The following is a 21383-nucleotide window of genomic DNA, read 5'->3' on the forward strand; positions in this document are numbered from 1 at the left end:
TGAAAAGGAAAATTCTTTTGAGACCATCTTTTGAAAAATAATTTCTGATGAGATGGTGCACTAACAAATGGATTAGAAAGTTGCGAGCAATACACTTAACATCTCAGTCTAATCTTCGGATTGAGCCATTGAGGTTGACTAGCATGTCTGTTCTGTATGCACTCAGGCAGGGACCGGGAGTATTTCAAGTTCTGCCGTATCGTCTTGATGTAACATTCTTGAAATAATAAAGCTTCCCGTTTCCAAAAAAACACTTAACATCTCAGTGTTTGCATAGCAGACGAGCAGAGCATTAAAAAACACGTCTAAAATAAGCTCCGAACCTGCAAAGGAACCAGTGATTTTAGCAGCTAGCTACAAGGTGTTCATAGTATCACAGAACCAAAGTTTGGACTGCTATTTTTAAAATGGAAATATATTTTTCTGAATGAAAAAAAGCAGATACTTCAAATATAAAGACTGAAGACTTGAATGTGGTTTCTGAAACTTCAGTGGAAGTGTCTTTGCCTGAGTTGGGCTGGCAATTTTGAAAAGTAATCTCTCAAGATAAGAGGGATGAATTCTGCTGTAACAGGTTAAGGTCAATTGAAATAACCTTTTGACTTCTTGAAAACGAGAAGATTATGAAGAGACATATTTCTGATTTGACACATTTAGGCTGGGTTAGATCATTCCAAAAGTTCTGTACCTCAAGTTTGTGGGCACTTCCTGGTAGCACCGTAGCAGGCTAAGATTAAAAGAATTGTGAGCCCTACGAAGCTCACTTCTCTATAGTAAGATACACTGGCGTAAAAAGGATGATGATTGCTTGCAAATGCAGAGAGAACATGGAATTTGCCACCGGCTTTCTTGTGATAAAGGCTTCCAATTCAGACTCATTGACTGACAGACGAAGCCAAGAAGCAGGAAATTCTTACTGGGAAAGCAAATGCAGAGCAGTGACTAGTTAGTGATACACGTACACACATGACCTGGTAGCGTCTTCTATCTGACAAGCGGAAACTAGTGAAGTTTACAATCAGGATAATATTTTTATTAACACAAATCACCGATGGAAAATACAATATATTCAATAGAACACTTTTTGTGTACAAACATGAATGGCTAGTGTAATTGTACAATAGTACAGAACAAAGAAGTTTACACATTTAAGGAACAATGAAACTCATGTTATTCAGAGATCTTTCCATGACAGACACCTAACGCGCCACTACAGTTGTGATACTCATGTTATTCAGAGATCTTTCCATGTATTCATTTGATCTATCAGTACCGCCATTCCTGATTGTAAAATACAGAGGTTCCTTTGGGGCAGGAAGTTGGGTTGTTTCATTCTCCAGCATGAACACAATGGATGACATGAGTGGCCTCGTATTTGGATGGTCTTGGACGCACAAATGACCTAAGTGAATACACCGTATAACTTCCAGACGTGAACAACTCTCTGAAATCGACGAGTCCACGAATTCCCTTCCATTTCCGTCTCTCCATAAGCTCCATGCCTGAACCAATAAAATTAGATTCTGATCAAGTCACCAAAACTATGAGCAATGAGGTTCCTCATACTTACATAAGCAATGAGGTTTGGAAAGTTCATTATGAGGTGGGGTGAGCTGATCTTTAAGCCGCTTACAATCTCCAGTAGTAGAACACCAAAACTATAGGTGTCAGTGTTGACAGAGAATGAGCCTTCCTATGGTGTGCTGCCGGCGCCAAAGCTCTATCGACGCTTGTCGTGCCGTCGTCAGGAGGATAGTTGCTGCTACGATACTCTTTACTCAATGCTTCCTACCCTCCTAACTAGTGGTTGCTCTGTTGATTTTCAAATGTAACTCTAACATTTCATCTCTCTGTGTGCGTAACGTTTCTAAATATTTTTTTCCTTCTTAATACAAAGATACGCAGCTCTCCTGTGTATTCACGAAAAAAAATGAGCCTTCCATAGCATATTCAAGAGCCATGTAACCGCTGTTTGAAAAATTTGAGAAATAGATGGGATGTACAGTTTGAATTAGTTCAACTAAAGATATTTACCAGTTTGAACCTATAGCTTTGGTGCTCACCAGTAGAACACTAAAGTTATAGATGTCAGACTTGATAGAAAAGGAACCTTCTATTGCACTTTCAGGAGACATGTAACCACTATTTGAGCCATTTCAGAAAATAATGGGTTGCACAGCACCACGTTAATCATCAGCTGTGGATGAATTACTTACTATGTTCCAATAACTCGTGTTGTGTTTGCTTGTTGTTCGCTTCCATAAAAAATCCTGGCCATACCAATATCTGATATCTTGGAACACATGTCTGTGTCCAACAAGATATTGCTTGCTTTGAGATCTCTATGAATTATTGTTAGTCTTGAATCTTGGTGGAGATAAAGAAGCCCTCTTGCCACCCCTTTAATTATTTTGAACCGGGTTGGCCAATCAAACGAAGATTTTCTTGTGGCATCTTCGAAGTTTTTTGTGAAGAAGGACACTGTCAGCCTCCATGAATATATTTGAGTATTTGACATAAATTGTTTTGCAGTATGCGAACAGAAGTGAGAACATACCAAAAAGGAAAGCATCCAAGCTTTTGTTAGATAAAAATTCATAGATAAGTAACTTCTCATCTTCATGAACTAAGAAACCAAGAAGTCTAACTAAGTTTCTGTGCTGCAGTTTGGCAATCAGAATTACTTCATTTCTAAACTCCTGAATCCCTTGCACAGAACCATTTACTAAGCCTTTTGACAGCAACTTCCTTGCCACCTTCCCACATCCCTACAGGAGTGCAACATTGTGTGATTGAAACACACAAAACAAAAAAAATATTCTTCTACTGAACCACAAGGAACTTTTCATTACCTTATAAACTTTTCCAAAACCACCTTTCCCGAGCATTTTATAATCAGAGAAATTGTTTATTGCAGTGATGATGTCTTCAAAGCTAACCGATGGAAATTCTAGATTTTCGTTCCCAAGTTCGTTGGAAGGGTTCAAGCACAGTAGATTCTTCTGAACTTTCCTGCTTTGGTGTTTCACTAGCAGGAAGGAATACCACATATTAATATTATCTCTTACAAGTACCTAATCAACTCTATACTGTGAAAAGTAAAGCAATATCCTACCTCTTGCCTTCAATACAAGCCATATGCATGTGATTAGAAGAAGAAAAGTAGCCATAACCGGGACTACAATCTTTAGTACAGTGCCCTCCTTCTTGCTTACTGCACAAATATAATCCACAACGAGAATAATATCGTCTCAATCTATTACCACACATTTCAAGTGTCTTATTTACCACGAAAAACATTTCATTTTGACACCATCTAACATTACTGTCAACATTATACATATTGTTGCAATTACTTCATGTTCATGATCATTCGAGATTACTTGAAAATATGGTGGTTCTGAAAACAATAATCAAGATGGCAACATGAGCATTTAAACCTTTACTAGATTCATAATTGGCAAAGCCATTAAGCTCTGATGACCTGAATGACGAATGGCATGGTTCTGAAGAAGTATAAATACAGAATCAGAGAACATGAAAGCTTTCGCATGGATGATGGGCAGAACTCAGCTGGTGATGCTGAGCAGGACTGCAATAAGGTTGATCATAAATGCAATAACAAAAGTAAAAACTGCGGCTAGTTTGGTTAACGTTTTTAAAGCCTATGACTTGCACAAATTGTCACCACCGCAAGGGAGCACAATAGACACCCTGATAATTTGGCCCAATTGAGGTCAGTTGAGGCAGCATCAATAGGCAGAAAATACCACTACACCATGATTTAATTGTACCAGCATACTTAGTAAATTGTCTGTGAATATGTAAATATGTGCACGAGATAAGGTAAATACCTGGTGACCTGGGAACTCGGAGATACAGGTTCTCACCAAAAGTGCTACCAAACTTCTGTACATCGACAAGCTCCCCCATCCAAACCAAGCACCTTGTCTGGTCCAGCGTCGCACCCCATCCAAACCAAGCACCTTGTCTGGTCCAGCGTCGCATCAACATTTTTCAGGCTAGCATAAGCACACGCTGAGCACGAGCAGTTGTGACTGCACTCTGCAGTGCATTGGTCGAAGCTTCTGTTCTTGATGTACAAGAACTTGTCAGGAGTCTTCATGGTGGGCAAAGTCAAGAAACTATCTCCGCCGCCACATTTGAGCTCCTCCTTTCTCCGACATCCTTGGGAAAAACTAAGACCATTGGGCTCGTACCCATCGAGGCACTTGCATGTCGGAACATACTCAGTCCTATCACAGTAGCCAAATGAGCACAAAAGGCATACTGGTCACATGTTGAACTGGGGAATTTTTTCGAAGACTGTCCATGAGGACATGCTGCTGTTCCATCTTCGAAAAGTTAACATGCCCGTGTAATCCAGAGTTATGCGTATGCTCGGTGAGCCGTCAGAGACAGTTACTTTGATGTAGTACCCATCCCCTGTGTACTCTATTGTTTGGAACATCCTGAAGCTGGAGTTGCCCTGGAATGTGCCCAATACCATTTCACCAACCCATGCGGCTCTTCGCCAGTATGGCCTTATCCCATTCCAAATGACAATCTGGAGATCTGAGATCAAGTCGCCACCCATTGAGAAGATGCTGCTGGATGGGTCATTAGGCCCCTTCCAGGCAATAAAACGCTAGCTCAATGAGAAACTTACATTGGGAACCATGGTGTCGGTAGGGTAATAGAAGCTCTCCCATATGCCAGTGCCATTTGGTGACCGGACAACCAAGTTCCCGGAGTCGAGCAGGACTGCAGCAGTTTCACCGCCTCCTGCAGTGATGTTGTTTGTCGTCGTCCAGATAGTACGGCCTGTGGAGTCTAACAATACAAGGTCAGAACTGTTGGTAAAAATTAGCTTCCCAGGCACGTTGGTGGTGATTGGGTTGTCACGGTTGGCGATCCACACGTATGTGCGCTCGGGGATGTTGTTGTACCATATGCCGACATATGAGCTTGAACTGGAGTTTTTCAGGGAGAAGAAGCCAATAGCAAAGACGCCACTGTCTGAGATGAGCACGTTGCCAGGCAAGAGCGGCTTTGCATGTGTTAACCTGTCATCGGATTGGCATAAGCAAACCATGAACAGGAAGATGAAGACAGGGAAGTAAGCCATCCCCATTAGGCCTTGCTTGGCAAGTTGGTATACACGGTTATGGAGAACGCAGCAAGGAGATATCATAGCTAATACTGTCCCCTTAGATCGTTCAATTCAAAGGAGTAGAAAATGTGACAAGTGTGACTTTTCTGTCCCTCCAACTCAAATGCCGTTCTTGTCAATTGTCTTTTACATGGGATAGGAGGAATGATCCAGCTTAGTGGACAAAATATCAGAGTATAAGGATAGCGCCATCAGTTGTCATATGCTGAAGCTCAGATTCTAGGTGCATCACTTTGAGGATGAAGCAGTAAGTTTCAAACGCTAATTCTAGAGATAAGGGAAATAGCCATCAAGTTGGAGAAAATGGGACAAGTGCCCAGACTTTTCTCTTTTTTGAAAGTTACCCAGACTTTTCTGTGCCTCCAATTCAAATGCTGTTCTTGTCACTTGTCACTTGTCACTTGTCAAATTTACATAGGATACGAGGAATAATCCAGCTTAGTGGACAAAATTCCGGAGTACCCTATAGGATACTAGGATAGGGCCATCAGTTGGTTGGTGAAGCTCAGATTCCAGACGCATCACTCGAGAATGAGCTATAAGCTTCAAATGCTAATTCCAAAGACATAGGATAACGGCAATAACCCTCAAGTTGGAGGTTCGATAGCCGGAAATTGATGCTTAGTTGCTTATACTCGCCACCTCGCCGGAAATGCATAGGCCAAAGCCCAAAGCTGTGAACTAGCAGAAACACCAGTGGGTTATTCAGCGTCAAGACAATGAAATGCAGTATGCAGACCAAGAACAGCACTGAGGTACGGGCGATCGTGCGAGTGCCACATCAATCAATGATACTTGTAACTAGCTGGGAATGCATAGAAATCGAATGCATAGGAACTCCGGATTCGCACGGCGGCACGACAAGGCGAATTGACACCGAACTGCAACAAGTCAGATTCCAGGTTTTCACAGAAAAGGGAGATGCCAAGAAACTGGTTACCGTCAGGCGCGGATTCGCTCCTGCGCGCCAGAACAGCGGCACCAAACCACGGTCGCCCGGCGCGCCGCGACGCCACTGGCCACCGCCCGGCCCCGACGACGATTGAAGATGGCAATGGCGGAGGGAGGCGGATGCGGTAGGGGAGACTCGAGGGAAAGGAGGGGTGGAGATCGGAACGCGACGGCGAGGCGGCGCGGCAGTCGCCGGAGCCGCGCGGGGAGGGGAGCCCGTCAGCAGTCATGGCAGATGGACCGTTTCTGAAAATATTAGGGGATTTTGTATAAATAACCGGATCGATCCGATATAGGAGGTTTTTAGTAAATATTTGGATCGCGATCCGAGTTTTTTTCGTAAAGAATTGGGTCGCGATCCGTTCCAGGCGGCTTTCGGCAAAAACGTTGAATGCCGCCGGCGATGGCCGTCTCCGAGTGCCCATCTCATCTCAGGTGCTCGGGTCGCCTCCGCCGACGCCCCGCCAGCTAGGCTCCACCCTCAAACCATCCGCCGCACACTCGAACGAGGAGACGGCGGCCATGGAGGTGGAGGCATGGACTTCCACGCCGCGAGCTCCGGTCCAGGCGGCGCTGCGCGGCTCCGATCCGTCCACGACGCGGGAGCAGCATGGCGGCGGCCTCCGCGGGCGCCATCCCGGCCACGCCCAGCGCCGCCGCCGCGCCGCTGGCTCTCCGCTGTCGAGCCCGTTGGGCTTTGAAGGAAGTGGTATGCCTGGGCGGCGTCCGCACCGCTGCCGGTTGCGGAGGCGACGACCCGTCAGCTGAGGCGATGGGGGCGAAGCGGCGGAGGTTCGGGGCTGGGGCGGAGGAGTCGCAGCCGCGCCGCTGCCTGTGGAAGGAACTCAGGAAGAGAGTCAAGAGTCGTGGCCCTCCATACCGTCACGCCTCCACGGGCGCTTGCCGACGATCTCCCCACCGGTGATTCGACGCCGTGCTCGCCTCGGTCGCCATCCTGAGGCAAGTTACTGCTGCTAACTCTGAAACATTGTGGTGTCAACAATGCTGAATATAACTCTGAACATTGTAGTCAACAATGCTGAAGATAACTCTGAACATGTTGCGGTGGGCTTTGTCTGAACTTTGGGTTTAATTCATCTACTCTAAGAGATAACCAAACAAAGTGGAAGGCTCGTGCCACTATGACATATTGACAATGTATGCAGCTTAACTAGCGTTAATTGAGAAAAAATATGCTGACTTAGAGCAATCTAGGATTAGAAAAACTATTAAGAGGAATTTGGTACATTTCAGCAACTGAAGAATTGTAAGAAAAAACCGACCTCATGTATCATTTGCAGTTATTTCTTTTTCGCATACACTCAACTCGAATCTCTAGTGTTTTCGATGTAATAAGCTCACAGATAGACATGTAACCGCTGTGCAAATGATCTCACTGATAAGGTCTACATAGTTTAAAAGACTGCAGGCAGATATGAAGAATCAGGAGTTACGTACTATGTCCCAACAACCCGGTTTGTATTAGCTTGAAGCTGATTTGCACAGAATATCCTGGTGCACAAGGACTAGTCAGGTCTTCATGCTAGTTGCTAGGTCAAATACTCCTAGGTCAAGATTCAACAAACTATCTCTGTCAACACATTGCCGATCCTCCCTACTCCGATCTTCTGGAGGAATTACGACCATTGGGCTCAAATCCATCCAGATGGGGTTGCATACCGGAACGGTCGCAGGCCCGACTAGACAGTACATCCACGAATTGAAGAAGACGTGTTGCTTTTCCATCTTCGTACACTTACTAGTTACTACCATGCCATGTAATCCAGCGTTAAGCGCACACTAGGCCGGTGGTAGTAGATAATGTCATATTGTCATTTGAAGCTGGTGCTGACGATCGTCCGGTACTACAGGCTACAGCATGAAAATTGCTGTTGCGTTGCACTCTGGAACTGGAACATGTCAAATGCCAACCACCATTTCAGGTAGCTCTTCGCCAGAATGGCCACGTCCCTGACTCCCTGTGACCCTGTCCATCCAACTGAAGTACAGTTCTCGCCGGTTGACGGGTCATCCAGCTTCCAGGGCAAAACTTCTGATTAGGATCGCGGCAATGCTAATTCTGGAGACCAATGACGCTGAGTCTCTGATGCTGACACTCGAGAAAAATACTCCCTGGGAATGCTGGGCAGCTTCATCATTCAGCATCGCTTCCAGCACGCTGAGTGGGGACGGCAGACCAAGAACAAAGCGCTGAGCTACGGCTGATCATGCCAGTCCCACGTGGATCTACGATACAACGACACTTGCAGTTGCAGCTGGCCGGGAACGAACGCCGAACGGAGCCAAATGCGCAGGAAACTCCAGTACAGATTCGCACCGTACCACCGGACTGAAGAAAGAAAGGAAGTCAGAGGGTCCAAAGCATGGGTTGAGAAGTACACGGGCACTCGGGCATGGAAAAGGGAAGAACACCGAGAAACGGAACGGGTTACCCTCAGCGTCAGGTGGAGCTCCAAACTCCGTGAGATGATAGCTCGCCGCGACAGGGGCGGCGCAACGGCGTTGAGGAACCGGTGGTAGATGGCCCGCCAATTGCCAGGGGTTGGGACGGTTTCATAGCGGCCGGAGCTCGGAGGTCGCCGCCGCATTGCTGCTGCTGCTGGCGCCTGGTGGTAACGGCGCGGGAATGGGCGGCGGCGCTTTTCTTTGAAATTTGGAGTTAGATGGGCTGCCAGCACTTTGAGGCTGGCAGGCTGCAACCCAAAAATGGGCTGGTGGAACCGTGTGGGTCCGGACGGGCCGAATATGGGCCAGAAGCACTCGAGCCTATTCGGGCTGGAATACGTTGCGAGCTTGGTGGTCCGCGCCTCGGTCCCCTCTCCTTTTGGTCGGCGTCCGGCCGTCCGCCGATGCCGGCCTGCCGGGGCTGCGGAGGCGGCAGCCGCCAGTCGGCTGAGGCGGTGGGGGCGAACCGGCGAAAACGGCTGATGTCGTGGGCCCGGCCGGTGTCGAGTCGCAGCCGCGCCTCCATCTACGGGGAAGGAACTCAGTATTCAGGAAGAGAACAAGAGGCGCCGCCCTTCTTCCCGTCGTTGTACGCCTTCACGGGCCGTTGCCGCCGATCTCCCCATGGCTATACGGCGCCACGGTTGCCATCCTGATTCCTGAGGCCAGGTACTACTAGTCTACTTTTACCCTACTACTTTTGCCGGGAATCCGGTTAATTTCTACAGGCCACTCCTCAGATTTGATTCTAGTGTCCAACAGTACAATGCTGAAAACAACTCTGAACATGCTGCATTTTGTTTTGTCTCAACTTTGTTTTTTTTCCTTTTCTTTTCCTATTAACGGAAGAAATTGTGGGTTAGTTCCATTAGTCTTCACAGATAAACCAACAAGGTGCATCTCGTGACAAGTATGGCAATGTATGCAAGTTAACCAGCTTTACTGAAAAGTATTCTGATAAAAGACGAGGCATGCCGGTATAAAGATCATCAATTCTTCTTGTACCAGTCATAGTTCTTTCTTTTCTCACGTGCATTCAACTCGAGCTTAGCGTTTTTCATGTAGTAACAGTGCAGACAGAACCATCAGATATGCTGAAAACTTACCCATGTACAGTTAAGCAAAGATTTAATGATTGCAAAAATTGTTACACTATTCCAAATTGCTGAAATTCACCTAGAGTAAAAGTTGTCATGAACATTTAACGGCCTTCGAGCTCCGTGAAGCCCATATCGTTCGAGGAAAATGCCATGTTATCACCGTTTCTTCCAGGTTCAGCATCTCTGCGTGCAAAATACATAGGTTGCATTGGTATCGGGAGCTGTATGGTTTTGTTCTCCAGCATGGACACAACTGCTGACATTAGTGGCCTACAATCTGGACTGTCTTGAACACACAAAAGTCCAATGTGGATGAATCGTGAAACTTCGTCTAGGGGACAGTTCTCCTTAACAGACGAGTCCACCAAATTTTCTGTTTTTCCATCCTTCCATAGGTTCCATGCCTGAACACACAGAATTTTCTCAGTGAGCCATATTTTCAGCGAGTAGTTCCAGTACTGGATTCAGAGCATCCCTCATACTTACATAGACTATAAGATTAGGAAAATCAATGATAAGGTGTGGTGAGCTAATTTTTAATCCACTCACAACCTCTAATAGTAGAACACCAAAGCTGTAGGTGTCAGACTTGACTGAAAATGCACCTTCCATTGCATATTCAGGCGACATGTAACCACTGTAACAATGATTTCACCAATAAGGTCTATTGTAATGTGAATAAGTGCAACCAAAATTCGACGTAGAGAATTTGGTAGTGCAGTAGTTACTTACTATGTCCCAACAACCCGATTAGTATTTGCTTGGTGTTGATCGCTACAAAATATCCTAGCCATACCAAAATCTGATATCTTAGGGATCATCTCTTTATCTAACAAGATGTTGCTTGCTTTGAGATCTCTATGAATTATTGTTAGTCTTGAATCTTGATGGAGGTAAAGAATTCCTCTAGCTACCCCTTGGATTATCTTATGCCTTGATGGCCATTGAAGCATTGGCTTTCTTTCAGAGTCTGATAATAAGAGCATCAAATGAGGCATGCGGTAAGGCATATGTGAACATTGTATTTGTTTGATTCTAGAAATTTTCATAGTATAAAAAATGGGAAATAAAATGTACCAAAGAGGAAGTAATCCAAGCTTTTGTTAGATAAGTACTCATATACCAACAACTTCTCATCTTCATGAATACAGCAACCGAGAAGCTTAGCTAGGTTCCTGTGCTGTAATTTTGCAATCAAGACCACTTCATTTCTAAACTCTTCTGTGCCTTGTCCAGAACCCTTACCAAGTCTCTTGATGGCTACTTCTGTGGCATCTTGCAACACTCCCTACATGATTTCATCATTTATAATCAGAACAGTGTCCTAGACATTGTAATTATTAATACAAAGTAATTTAACTAGTACCTTGTACACTTTTCCAAAACCTCCCTTCCCAATCATATTGGACTCTGAGAAATTATCTGTTGCTACAACAATGTCTTCGAAGCTAATAAAAGGGAACTCTATATTTTTGTCCCCATCTTCATCTGTAGACCTCAAGTATTCTAGCATCCTTCTCTTTTGGATTTCCTTCTGTTTCCATTTACCTGTGGTAAAATGCCAATGGATTATTTTTCCTCAACAACAACATGTCAATGTTGCATTTGGAGAAGTTCTTGTTCTTTGTACCTCTGTATTTGTATATCCAGAGAAGGGCTGTGGTTGCAATTAACAGCAGGCATGCAATAATAGGGAGTAGAATCTTTGCTAAATTGCTCTTATTTTTAACTGCATGGAAATATATCCTGTTAGAATTTGTTGGATCAATCATTACTTTCAAGGTGTGATTATTTTCATGCATGCTAAACGTTGAACACCTAACTACCAATCAAACAGAGTCACAGAGAACCCTCCAACATTACTGATGGATATTTGACATGTTGAGGCTGCATTATATATGCTCATACACATATTTACTGCTAGAATAATCAGATTTGAATATGGCAATTGTGAGCCTAAGTAAATTGGTATCCATATCACAAGTAGTGTATTTAGTTAGAGATGATTGTGCTCATTTCAGTTTAGCTTTCATGCACCGTGGCTTTCATTTACTATTCTTATCAGTTGTTGCCCTTGTTCGTATTTTGTAACCAGTCTTCTAAAAGGCATTGAGGCCAAACCTCTGTATTACATACTTTTAATCTACACTGCTCCCACCATATTTTCGAAACAAAAGAAATACTACCAAAATTTATATGTTAACCGCATTAGCACAAGCACGGAGTGTGAGAGACGGACCAGATGGTTTGTTGTAGCTTATTTGAGGCCTAAGCTCATTAGGATTTGATGTCTTTTTAGAGTGGCCATGACACAGCTAAAAGCAGACATGTCATGTAGGAAAAACACTTTGGTGGTCAAAGAAATCCTCATACCTGGAGACCCTCCAAGTCGGAGATACAAGTTCGCAGGTGCAGTTGTGGCCATACCAGTGTCAATGAGAACCCCAGTCCAAACCAAGCACCTTGATGTATCGCCCATGGTGCCAGCATTACTCAAGTAGGCGTAAGCATATGCCAAGCAGGAGCAATTTCTGCTGCACTCAGCTTCGCATTGGTCGAAGCTTCTGTTCCTGATGTGCACAAACTTGTCAGGAATCTTCATTCCAGGCAAGGTCAAGAAATGGTTTTCCTGTCCACATTTCAGCGCTTCCTTTCTCCGGCATCCCCTTGAAAAGTTGACAGTGTCTACAGGCTCGAATCCATCAAGGCATTGACATGTTGGGGCAACCCCCGTGTGGTCGCAGTAACCAAATGGGCCGCATGAGGCGTAGAGATCACAACCGCTTGGGGGCTCAGAAACGACCGTCCATAATGATGTGATGTTGTTCCAGATCAGGAGACTCATTTTGCCGGTGTAGTCTAGCAAGACACGTGTGTATGGTGAGCTGTCAGAAGCTGTGTAACTATAGTAGAACTTGTCCCCTGTGTTGACTACCGTTTGGTACAAGAAATAGGCAGCATTTCTCTGGTATATGCTGCCGGACACTGAGAGATCACTAACTATAGCAGTGCGGTAGTATGGCAAAGTCCCATTCCAAATGAAGACCTGAAGGTTTGAGCGAGGATCGATGCTGCTGGAGATGTCCCCTGTAGATGGGTCATCAAGGCCCTTCCATGCAACGAGGCGGGTGGCCACATGTGCCCTATAGCTCAACAAGAATCTCATGGTTGGAAGGATGGTGTCGGTCGGGTGATCAAAGCTTTGCCATATGTCCGTGCCGTTTTGCAGTCGAAGGACAAAGTTCCCCGAGTTGAGCAGCACTGCAAAAGCTCCAGCACCTCCAATGTTAACATTGTTTGTGGTTGTCCAAAGAGTGTGTCCTTTTGAGTCGGACAACAACAGCTCTAAATTGTTGGTGATGGCAAGCCTCGCTGATGAAGGTGCGGTGATTGGGTTGTCACGATTTGCAACCCACACCACGGTGCGATTGGCGATGTTGTGGTACCAAATTCCAATGTATAAATTCTTACTGGAGTTGGCTGGGGAGAAGAAACCAAGAGCAAAGACCTCACCTTCAGAGATAAGCATGTCGCCAGGAGAGAGTGGCTTTCCTTGTGTCATTTGGTCGTTGCATTGGCAGAGAGAACTCAAGATCAAGAATAGGAAGGCAAGGACAGGAAGGGACGCCACATCCATCACCCCCTTCTTTGTTTGCCTGTGAAGTGTGAAGAAGGTAGCATGTATACATGTAATCGAATGTGACTCACTAGGATGGCAGAGTCAACGGATCAAAAGAGCAAGGACCTAACCAGAGTGCAGGGCAGACCAGACAAACGAATGGCATTCGAGTATTGTGGAAGAGGAACAGATTGGACCTCTGGCAGATGTGACTGCCAAACTTGGAGGCAGAGACAATCCACGGTACCCCGTTCACATTCTCAGTGGTTTGTTAAGACCAACTTTGGTGGCGAGCCGTGTGGTGAGATGGCCTTCCCCTTGGGACTATTTGGGAACGACTTTGTTGGTCTCAAGTCAGTCTCGTACGAGAAAGAAATGCTGTCAACCAATCCATTTTTTTTTAATTTGGAGGCTTGGCCATCTTTGTCCGCCTGTTCATTCTGGCCTCTAATGATCTTTTATTTAAACAATTTTGGTGGACTGAAAGTGCAAACCATTGGTACCAGGACCTATTTTACCCGTATGCAAGTTATTTGTCTTGATCCCGAATGTAATTTACTCTTGTAAAAGTATCTGTATGCTTTATTCGATGCACAAAGTTATATGGCTCTTAAAGCCCACTTAGAGAGATCATGAAGTGGCACACTAAGGGTACAAATGCTACTGCAGGTTAAACAGGCATGGCGTTGGACAAGGGACTGCACGGTACCTGGGGACCAGCCAAGGAGGTACCAGGCGTTAAGGAATCTCATTGTCATGGCCTTGGTTAGTCGTACAGAACTTAGGGATTGCGAGGGTAAACAGACGCTGAATCGGACACTTGAGATTGGATGTGTTGCTGATGGCTGCACCCAATCTCAACTTTTCAAAGCCGAGGGGTAGACAAGGATCTCTCCTAATAATTTGTAGCTTGATTCTCTTAAATTGATATATCTCCTCTCTTTGTATGGAGATTTTACTGCTACTAAATAAGATGTCTAATTCTATGTTTGGCAGACTAGACGAACTGTGCGAAGAGCAAGCAATAGATGGAGTCTCCGTTGGTGCCACAGTTTGGAGATCTCTCTCTCTCTCTGATCACAGCAGGGGCGGTCTGGCGGAGCCTAAGATTTAGGCCGTTCGATCATGCTGACACATACTTAAAAAAACATTCTGATAAAAATATTGGAGGGAGATGGTGCACAATGCTGACAGGAGTTGGCGGTGATGCAACTTGGAGAGAAGAAAGAGACACGAACACGTGAGTCCGTTGATGTGGAAGTGTGGAACGAATCAGCGAAACATTCTTCCTCTTCAATTCACAATGGTCAAGAAAGGTCTAACACCGTGTTTAGCATGTTGCAGGTTAAGGGGACCTCTGAAAATTAGTCGCATCCCATTCCAAAAAAGAAGGTTAGTCTCATTAGGCGGCGCCACCAGGAGAGATCAACTTGCTCATTTAGTTAAGCCGCTGGAGATTCTTCTCATTAGGAAGAAGAAGATTTGTGTGTATCAGATGCTAGTTGCATATATGATACCTCAAGAACAGAAGGATGGAAACGGGAAGGTAAGTAGATCATCCGTGTCCTGGCTCTTGCTCATGTATGTTCATTTGCCCGAATGAAGCGTGAAGAACATGGGGGATTTTCCTGCGTCCGTCAATTCAATATTGCTCTCGGTCTGCAAAGTCTGGCAGTACACGGTAAAGATGGGCCGAAAGTGCTCGGGCCCATTGGGCATGGGAAGGAACAAGTGCGTGGTACGCTGTCACTTTCCTTGGGCCTGAGAGCCCGCAATACACGTTACGACGAGGGCGGCCGCCGCCGCCCAATGGTGGTGGCGGCGGCGGCGGGGGCGAACCGGCGAGGTAGCATGCTGCGCCGCGAGCTATCGGAGGGAACTCTGGGAGTATCACCGCGCCTCTTCCCGTCGTTATACCGGGTACCTGCTGCCGAACTTCCCAGGGAGATTCGACCGTGCTCGCCACGGTCGCAATGCTGAGGCCAGGTACTGCTACTATTACCTCTCTATTCTAGTACTTGTGCAGATGAGCCGGTTCGTTTCTACCGGCTGGTACCCAGATTAGATTGAAAAAAGGTGTCAAACAATGCTGAAAACAACTCTGAAGATGTTTCGGTTTATTTTGTCTGAACTTTGGGGATTTTGTTCTTCTAGTCCACTGACATAAACAGACATGGTTGTCTTCGTGCCAACTACCACAATGTATGCAAGTTCACTAGCATTACTGAAAAATATGCTGACCCAGAGCAATCTTAGGATAAAGAAAAGTTCTTAACAACCTGGTACATAACAAAGCAACTGAAGATGAAAAAAGCATCACTCTGAAATGAGGCATGCCTATATAGACATCGTCAGTTTTTATGTACGGTGTTGTCCATGTGATAAGCTCATAGACAGAGGGAGCACATATGTCAAATGCACTTACTCAAATACAGTTAAGCAAAGATTTGGTACACTATTGCCAATTACTGAAATTCAAAGAGAGTAAATGTTGTTGTTTAACATCTATCGGCCTTCTAGCTCTGTGAAGCTCATGCCATTCAAGGACAATGATCTGTTGTAGTTTCTTCCAGGTTCAGCATCCCTACGCGCATAATACACAGGTCGCGTTGGTATTGGGAGCTGCGTGGTTTTGTTCTCCAGCATGGACACAATTGCTGACATGAGCGGTCTATCATCTGAACTGTCTTGAACACACAAAAGTCCTATGTGGATACACCGTGATACTTCATCTAATGGACAGTTCTCCTTAACAGATGAGTCCACCAAATCTTCTGTTTTACCATCCTTCCATAAGTTCCATGCCTAAAAAGGGAGAAATTTTTCTCATCAAGCTAATACATATTCATCAGGTACTTCTAGAAATGGATTGGGAGCATCACATAATACTCACATATACAATAAGGTTAGGAAAATCCGTGATAAGATGAGGTGAGCTGATCTTTAATCCACTCACAATCTCCAAAAGTAGAACACCAAAGCTGTAGGTGTCAGACTTGACCGAAAATGCACCTTCCATTGCATATTCACGGGACATGTAACCACTGTGCACATGAGTCACCAGTACATGAGGTTTGCATACTTTGAACAAGTGAAAAGCAGATAAATTCCATCTGAATAATATGTAGTGCAAGAGTTACTTACTATGTCCCGACAACCCTGTTAGTATTTGCTGGGTGCTGATCACCGCCGAATATCCTGGCCATACCAAAATCTGATATCTTTGGTATCATCTCTTTGTCTAACAAGATGTTACTTGCTTTGAGATCTCTATGAATAATTGTTAGTCTTGAATCTTGATGGAGGTAAAGAATTCCTCTAGCTATCCCTTGGATTATTTTATACCTTGTCTGCCACTGAAGCTTTGTCTTTCTTGCAGAGTCTAATAAGAATATTGTGAAAAAAGTCATACTGTGTAAGGCATGCATGTGCATATTTATTTTTGTAATTTAGTTCTTTTTAGAAAAAAAAAGCTTAAGATTCAATGTACCAAAGAGGTATTTATCCAAGCTTTTGTTGGGCAAGTATTCATAAACCAACAACTTCTCATCTTCATGAATACAACAACCGAGAAGCTTAACTAGGTTCTTGTGCTGCAATTTTGCAATCAAGACCACTTCATTTCTGAACTCCTCCGTGCCTTGTCCAGAGCCCTTGCTAAGTCTCTTGATGGCTACTTCCTTGGTACCATCCAAGAATCCCTGCTTGATTCCATCATTGCATAATCAGAGAACAATTAGTATAATACTTTTGTATCAGTGTAGATATCAAGTGAAACTTTTTCTAGTACCTTGTAAACTTTGCCAAAACCTCCCTTGCCAAGCATATTTGAATCAGAGAAATTGTCCGTTGCCACAACGAGGTCTTTGAAGCTAATATAAGGGAGTTCTACATTGTTGTTGCCATCTTCATCAGTAGACCTTAAGTATTCTAGCATTATTCTCTTTCGGGCTTCCTTCTTGTGCTGTTTGCCTGCTGCTAGAAACATAAATGCAACTTTTCTCTTACATTTACACAACAATGCTGCATTTTGGAAAATGTAGTCTTTTGTTTAGTGTACCTCTGTATTTGCATCTCCAAACAAGGGCTGCGCATGAGAGTAGCAGCACACATGCTATAACCGGGGGTAAAATCTTTTCTATATTGCTCTTATTTCGAACTGCACATGAAAATGTATCCCATTAGATTTGGTTGCATAAAGCAGTACCTGAATACTGTGAATTTACTTGCACAGGATAGTAGAATACCGTGACTGATCTGTGAATACTTCACTTCTAAAACTATTGATTTGTGAACACTTTTTTAGACAGTCTGTAAAAAATTAAAAAGCAACCTAGAATCCTAGATACGCACAAAACAGTTACACAGCTAGCATTACTATTGGCCTTTTGGTATTGTTGTCAGTTGTGATTGCCTCACACATGCTCGTAGACAGATTTACTGCTACGAGCATTAAAACTGAATTTTTGTGATTGTGAACGTAAATTACTTTTGTTATAGTGGCACTGGCACCTGCACAAACTACTCCCTCAGTTCAAGTATATAGGGCTTAGTGCGAACCCAGCTCACAGGCTCACAGTAGATAATTAGGGGTTGTTTAGTAAAATAAAGATTAACTTGGGCATTACCGTGTGGTGACATGGCATTCTCATTGGAAAGTTGGAACTTGGGAGGTATCAGGAGGCAGTGAGGCACCATCAAATTATAACCAGGATTGTACCCAAATTCTATGAATAATTAACTATTTCCCATCCATACGAGAAGAATGGCAGCTAAATTGACATCATGTGAGAGGCATAAATGGCCATCGCCATGCAGTGGCAAAAAAAAAAATCTTTCCATGGTACCTCTTTGTATCTCCCAAGTACCGTAAATTAACCATTTACGAGGGAAACAATGCCAATTGGGGAGTTTCCATTTTTAAACTTGGAGGCTTGGTCTCTTCCGGTCTGGCTTCTATTGATCACTCACTTTGAATCAATTTTCTGAGATGAACTTAGTATCATTATCCATTTTACCCGTATGCAAGCCCTTAATGTATGCAAGTCCTTTTGACCTGGAATGTTATTTACTCTTGTATAAATATATTATGGTTTATTTGATGCAGACATGTTTATTTGGAGATGTTATGAAGTGATGCACTAAGGGCACAAATGTTACTGCAGGAAAAAAGAACTCAGGTGGACACTGAATTGCAGTGTACCTGGGACTCGGCAACTCAGAGGTACAAGTTCATGAGGTATATAATCAGCACTAAGCAAGTCCACCTGTGCACTAAGCAAGCATGGTGTGCAGATTCCATGTCATTGCCTCCAGCTGGCAGATCAATCAGACGTGGTAAAAAAAGACCTCCGGTGAACAAAGATGCAAGTTTGATGGTGCGGAGTGTACCATCTGGAAAGAAGGACCTCCGGTGAACAAGGATGCAAGTTTGATGATGCAGTGTGTATCATTTGCAAGTTAAGTGATTCGAGTGAGAATTTGGTGCAAGTTTAATGGCTTGCAATGCATTTTACTCTTTGGAACTTACAAGTTGGTTAGTCCTCCATCCATTCTTAAATATAGCTTAGAGTATATGTATAGTTTATTTTTGAATTAATCATCTTGTCCTAAACATCATATATTATTCGAGGACGGAGAGGTAGTATTAGGTAATGAAGACAAATTTGTGCCGCTGTGAAATCTTCTCCCATGTGCAGTGGGGCTAATTGCATCATATTTTGTCGGTTTGGCACTTACGGTCATGACGAGGCCTCACATGAGCGAGAAATGGTGCCAAATCTTGTTTATGAAATTCTGAAGTAGAGGGTGTTTCTTTTCGAGTATAAGATAGCTTAATGGTCACACCAATTTAGTATAAGATTCAGTAAAAAAAATCCCTTGCGTATAAGACTAGTCATTGGAGCTGAGTTAGACGCCAAAGACCATGATGTCTTGGTTGGGTCCAAGATCATGATGTCTTGGTGGGGCAATTCAATCCAGGACTATATCTTCTTTTAGAATTAGTGTTTCAAACAACAGTGTAGAAAACGAGGTGGACATGGAGCTGCAAGAACCTGGCGCCATTTCCACAAACCAAGAAATCTACAGGCGATCTTAGAGTGTGTTTGGTTACATGCACCACATGATGCATGCATGGATGATCCTGGATGGGATGGTTCAACCAATTTACTTGTACCATATGGTTCACTCTAATTAGTAGAATAATGTATTAAGTGGGATGGCCTCATCCTGGATGAGTTAGTCCAATTCACCCAACCAAACAAAAGGATCATTATTATTTTGAATCATTTCATACATGAATCAAATGATACAACCAACCAAACACACCCTTATATTTCTTGTTGAGGGGTCTTTAATTGAAGACAGACAAATTACTATTTGCAAACATGTCATGCACTTTATGGTTAGCAAATGTATAAATGTTGCTCTGCTGTATTTAATTTGTAGTGATAGAAAAAAAAACAGTGAACGGGAGTGCATACCATGAGACCGGCCAGCAAGCCGAAGGTACAAGTTCTGACCAAAGATACCAACTTTCCCCGTGTCGATGAGATCCCCAGTCCAAACCAGGCACCTCGATGTGGAGGCCAAAGTTCCAGCACTGCTCATGCTGACATAAGCGTACGCCGTGCAAGAGCAGTTCTTGCTGCACTCCGCCGCGCACTGGTCGAAGCTTGTGTTCCCGATATGCAAGAACTTGCCGGGAACCTTCATCCCAGGCAAAGGCACGAAACGATCCTTCGTTCCACATCCCAGTGCCTCGTTTCTCCGGCATCCTCTAGACATGTCAAGGCCGTCGATGGGTTCGAACCCGTCGAGGCACTGGCAAGCTGGGACAGCCATCGTGTTGTCGCAGTAGCCGAACGAGCCACACGACGCGTAGAGGTCACAACTAGAGCTGGGGCGCTCGAAACCGGCTGTCCACGATGATGTGCTGTTGTTCCAGGCCCGGACCCTGACCTTGCCGGTGTACTCGAGCAAAAAGCGCGTGTACGATGAGCCGTCGGGGACCGTGTACATGTAGGACAACTCGTCCCCTGTAGCCGTCCTCTGGTACACGATGGAGGAAGAGGTGGTGCCGCCGCCCCCGAACAACGAGGTGTCGCCGAAAAAATTGATGCGCAAGTAGGGCCGGGTCCCATACCAGACGAAGAACTGAAGGTTTGAGCTGGGATCGATGCTAGCGGAGAAGGCCCCGGTGGATGGGTCAGCAGGGCCCTTCCAAGCAATGAAGCGCGTCGCCACATGTCCCTTGTAGCTGAGCAAAACCTTCATCGTTGGGAGCATTGTGTCCGTCGGGTGATCGAAGCTTTGCCACATGTCCGTGCCGTTCGCCGACCGGAGGATGAAGTTTCCAGAGCCGAGTAGCACGGCGACAGCTCCAGCACCTCCGGTGGTGGCGGTGGCGGTGCTGCTCCCCCTCGCCGTCGTCCATAGGGTGCGGCCCTCGTCGTCGGACAGGGCTAGCTCCTGGTTGTCGGTGATGGCGAGCTTCGCTGACGGAGTGGTGATTGGGCTGTCACGATTGGCGACCCACACAACGGTGTGATTGGGGATGTTGTGGTACCATATTCCGATGTATGAGCTCTTGTTGGAGTTGGTTGGGGAGAAGAAGCCAAGAGCAAAGACTCCATCCTTGGAGATGAGAAGGTCTCCAGGGGAGAGTGGCTTTGCCTGTGTGAGCTGGTCATTGGATTGGCAGGGCGAACTCAAGATCAGGAGGATGAGAACGGGAAGGTGAACCATGTCCATTAGGCCCTTCCCGTTAGTGTTTCCTGCCTCTTTAGCTGTAGAAATATAGAATAGTAGTTGTGCTGGAAGAATGGAGTTCGAATCAAAGACAAGCATGCAGTTCCATTTTTCATGCGAGTCATAATTCTTATGTCGTGAAGCATTTGGACAACTGGATGTCCAATGGAATAGACCCCTCAATTGTTTTGTGCAAAAGAAAATTCATGTCTGAATTTTCCTTGCTACTCCATAGAACGCGTCCCGCTATGGTGCCAGCTATGAATGTTTGGCTGCACACTATGTAATCTCTTTAGCGTGTACTCTTAGTTTAGTCTTTTTT

General features: G+C 44.8%; 2 protein-coding genes, 1 long non-coding RNA gene and 1 pseudogene across 7 annotated transcripts; 1 reads left to right on the plus strand and 3 right to left on the minus strand.

Annotated features, from left to right (window-relative positions):
* Positions 1–980: 980 nt before the first annotated feature.
* On the minus strand, positions 981–5631 carry LOC117864860 (G-type lectin S-receptor-like serine/threonine-protein kinase At1g11330; annotated as a pseudogene).
* A 3303-nt stretch (positions 5632–8934) lies between these two features.
* Positions 8935–18991, plus strand: LOC117863601 (uncharacterized). Of its 3 annotated transcripts, none has more exons than XR_004642264.2 (5): positions 8935–9259; positions 13979–14187; positions 14306–14549; positions 14644–15295; positions 18417–18991. It is a non-coding gene; the product is annotated as an uncharacterized lncRNA (long non-coding RNA). The 3 variants fall into 3 exon arrangements; XR_004642260.2 differs by having other exon boundaries at positions 8936–9259; positions 18475–18991; XR_004642261.2 differs by having other exon boundaries at positions 8936–9259; positions 14654–15295; positions 18475–18991.
* LOC117863593 (G-type lectin S-receptor-like serine/threonine-protein kinase B120) lies at positions 9656–13620 on the minus strand. The gene is made up of 8 exons (XM_034747392.2): positions 13441–13620; positions 12064–13346; positions 11321–11419; positions 11057–11238; positions 10768–10978; positions 10423–10660; positions 10177–10327; positions 9656–10094 (listed from the first exon to the last, which is right to left on the minus strand). The coding sequence occupies exons 1-8, from the start codon at positions 13473–13475 to the stop codon at positions 9792–9794; spliced, it is 2502 nt and encodes an 833-aa protein (XP_034603283.1). The 5' UTR covers positions 13476–13620; the 3' UTR covers positions 9656–9791.
* LOC117863592 (receptor-like serine/threonine-protein kinase SD1-7) lies at positions 15609–21306 on the minus strand. 3 transcript variants are annotated; one of them, XM_034747391.2, is made up of 7 exons: positions 19795–21306; positions 17370–17468; positions 17100–17281; positions 16800–17010; positions 16454–16691; positions 16203–16353; positions 15609–16114 (listed from the first exon to the last, which is right to left on the minus strand). In XM_034747391.2, the coding sequence occupies exons 1-7, from the start codon at positions 21158–21160 to the stop codon at positions 15815–15817; spliced, it is 2547 nt and encodes an 848-aa protein (XP_034603282.1). In that variant the 5' UTR covers positions 21161–21306; the 3' UTR covers positions 15609–15814. The 3 variants fall into 3 exon arrangements, with proteins under 3 accessions (XP_034603282.1, XP_034603279.1, XP_034603281.1); XM_034747388.2 differs by having other exon boundaries at positions 17100–17287; XM_034747390.2 differs by having other exon boundaries at positions 17100–17284; positions 19795–21305.
* Between the last annotated feature and the right edge of the window lie 77 nt (positions 21307–21383).

This window comes from Setaria viridis, chromosome 7 (assembly GCF_005286985.2).
Source record: "Setaria viridis chromosome 7, Setaria_viridis_v4.0, whole genome shotgun sequence".
In the NCBI taxonomy this organism is placed as follows: domain Eukaryota; kingdom Viridiplantae; phylum Streptophyta; class Magnoliopsida; order Poales; family Poaceae; genus Setaria; species Setaria viridis.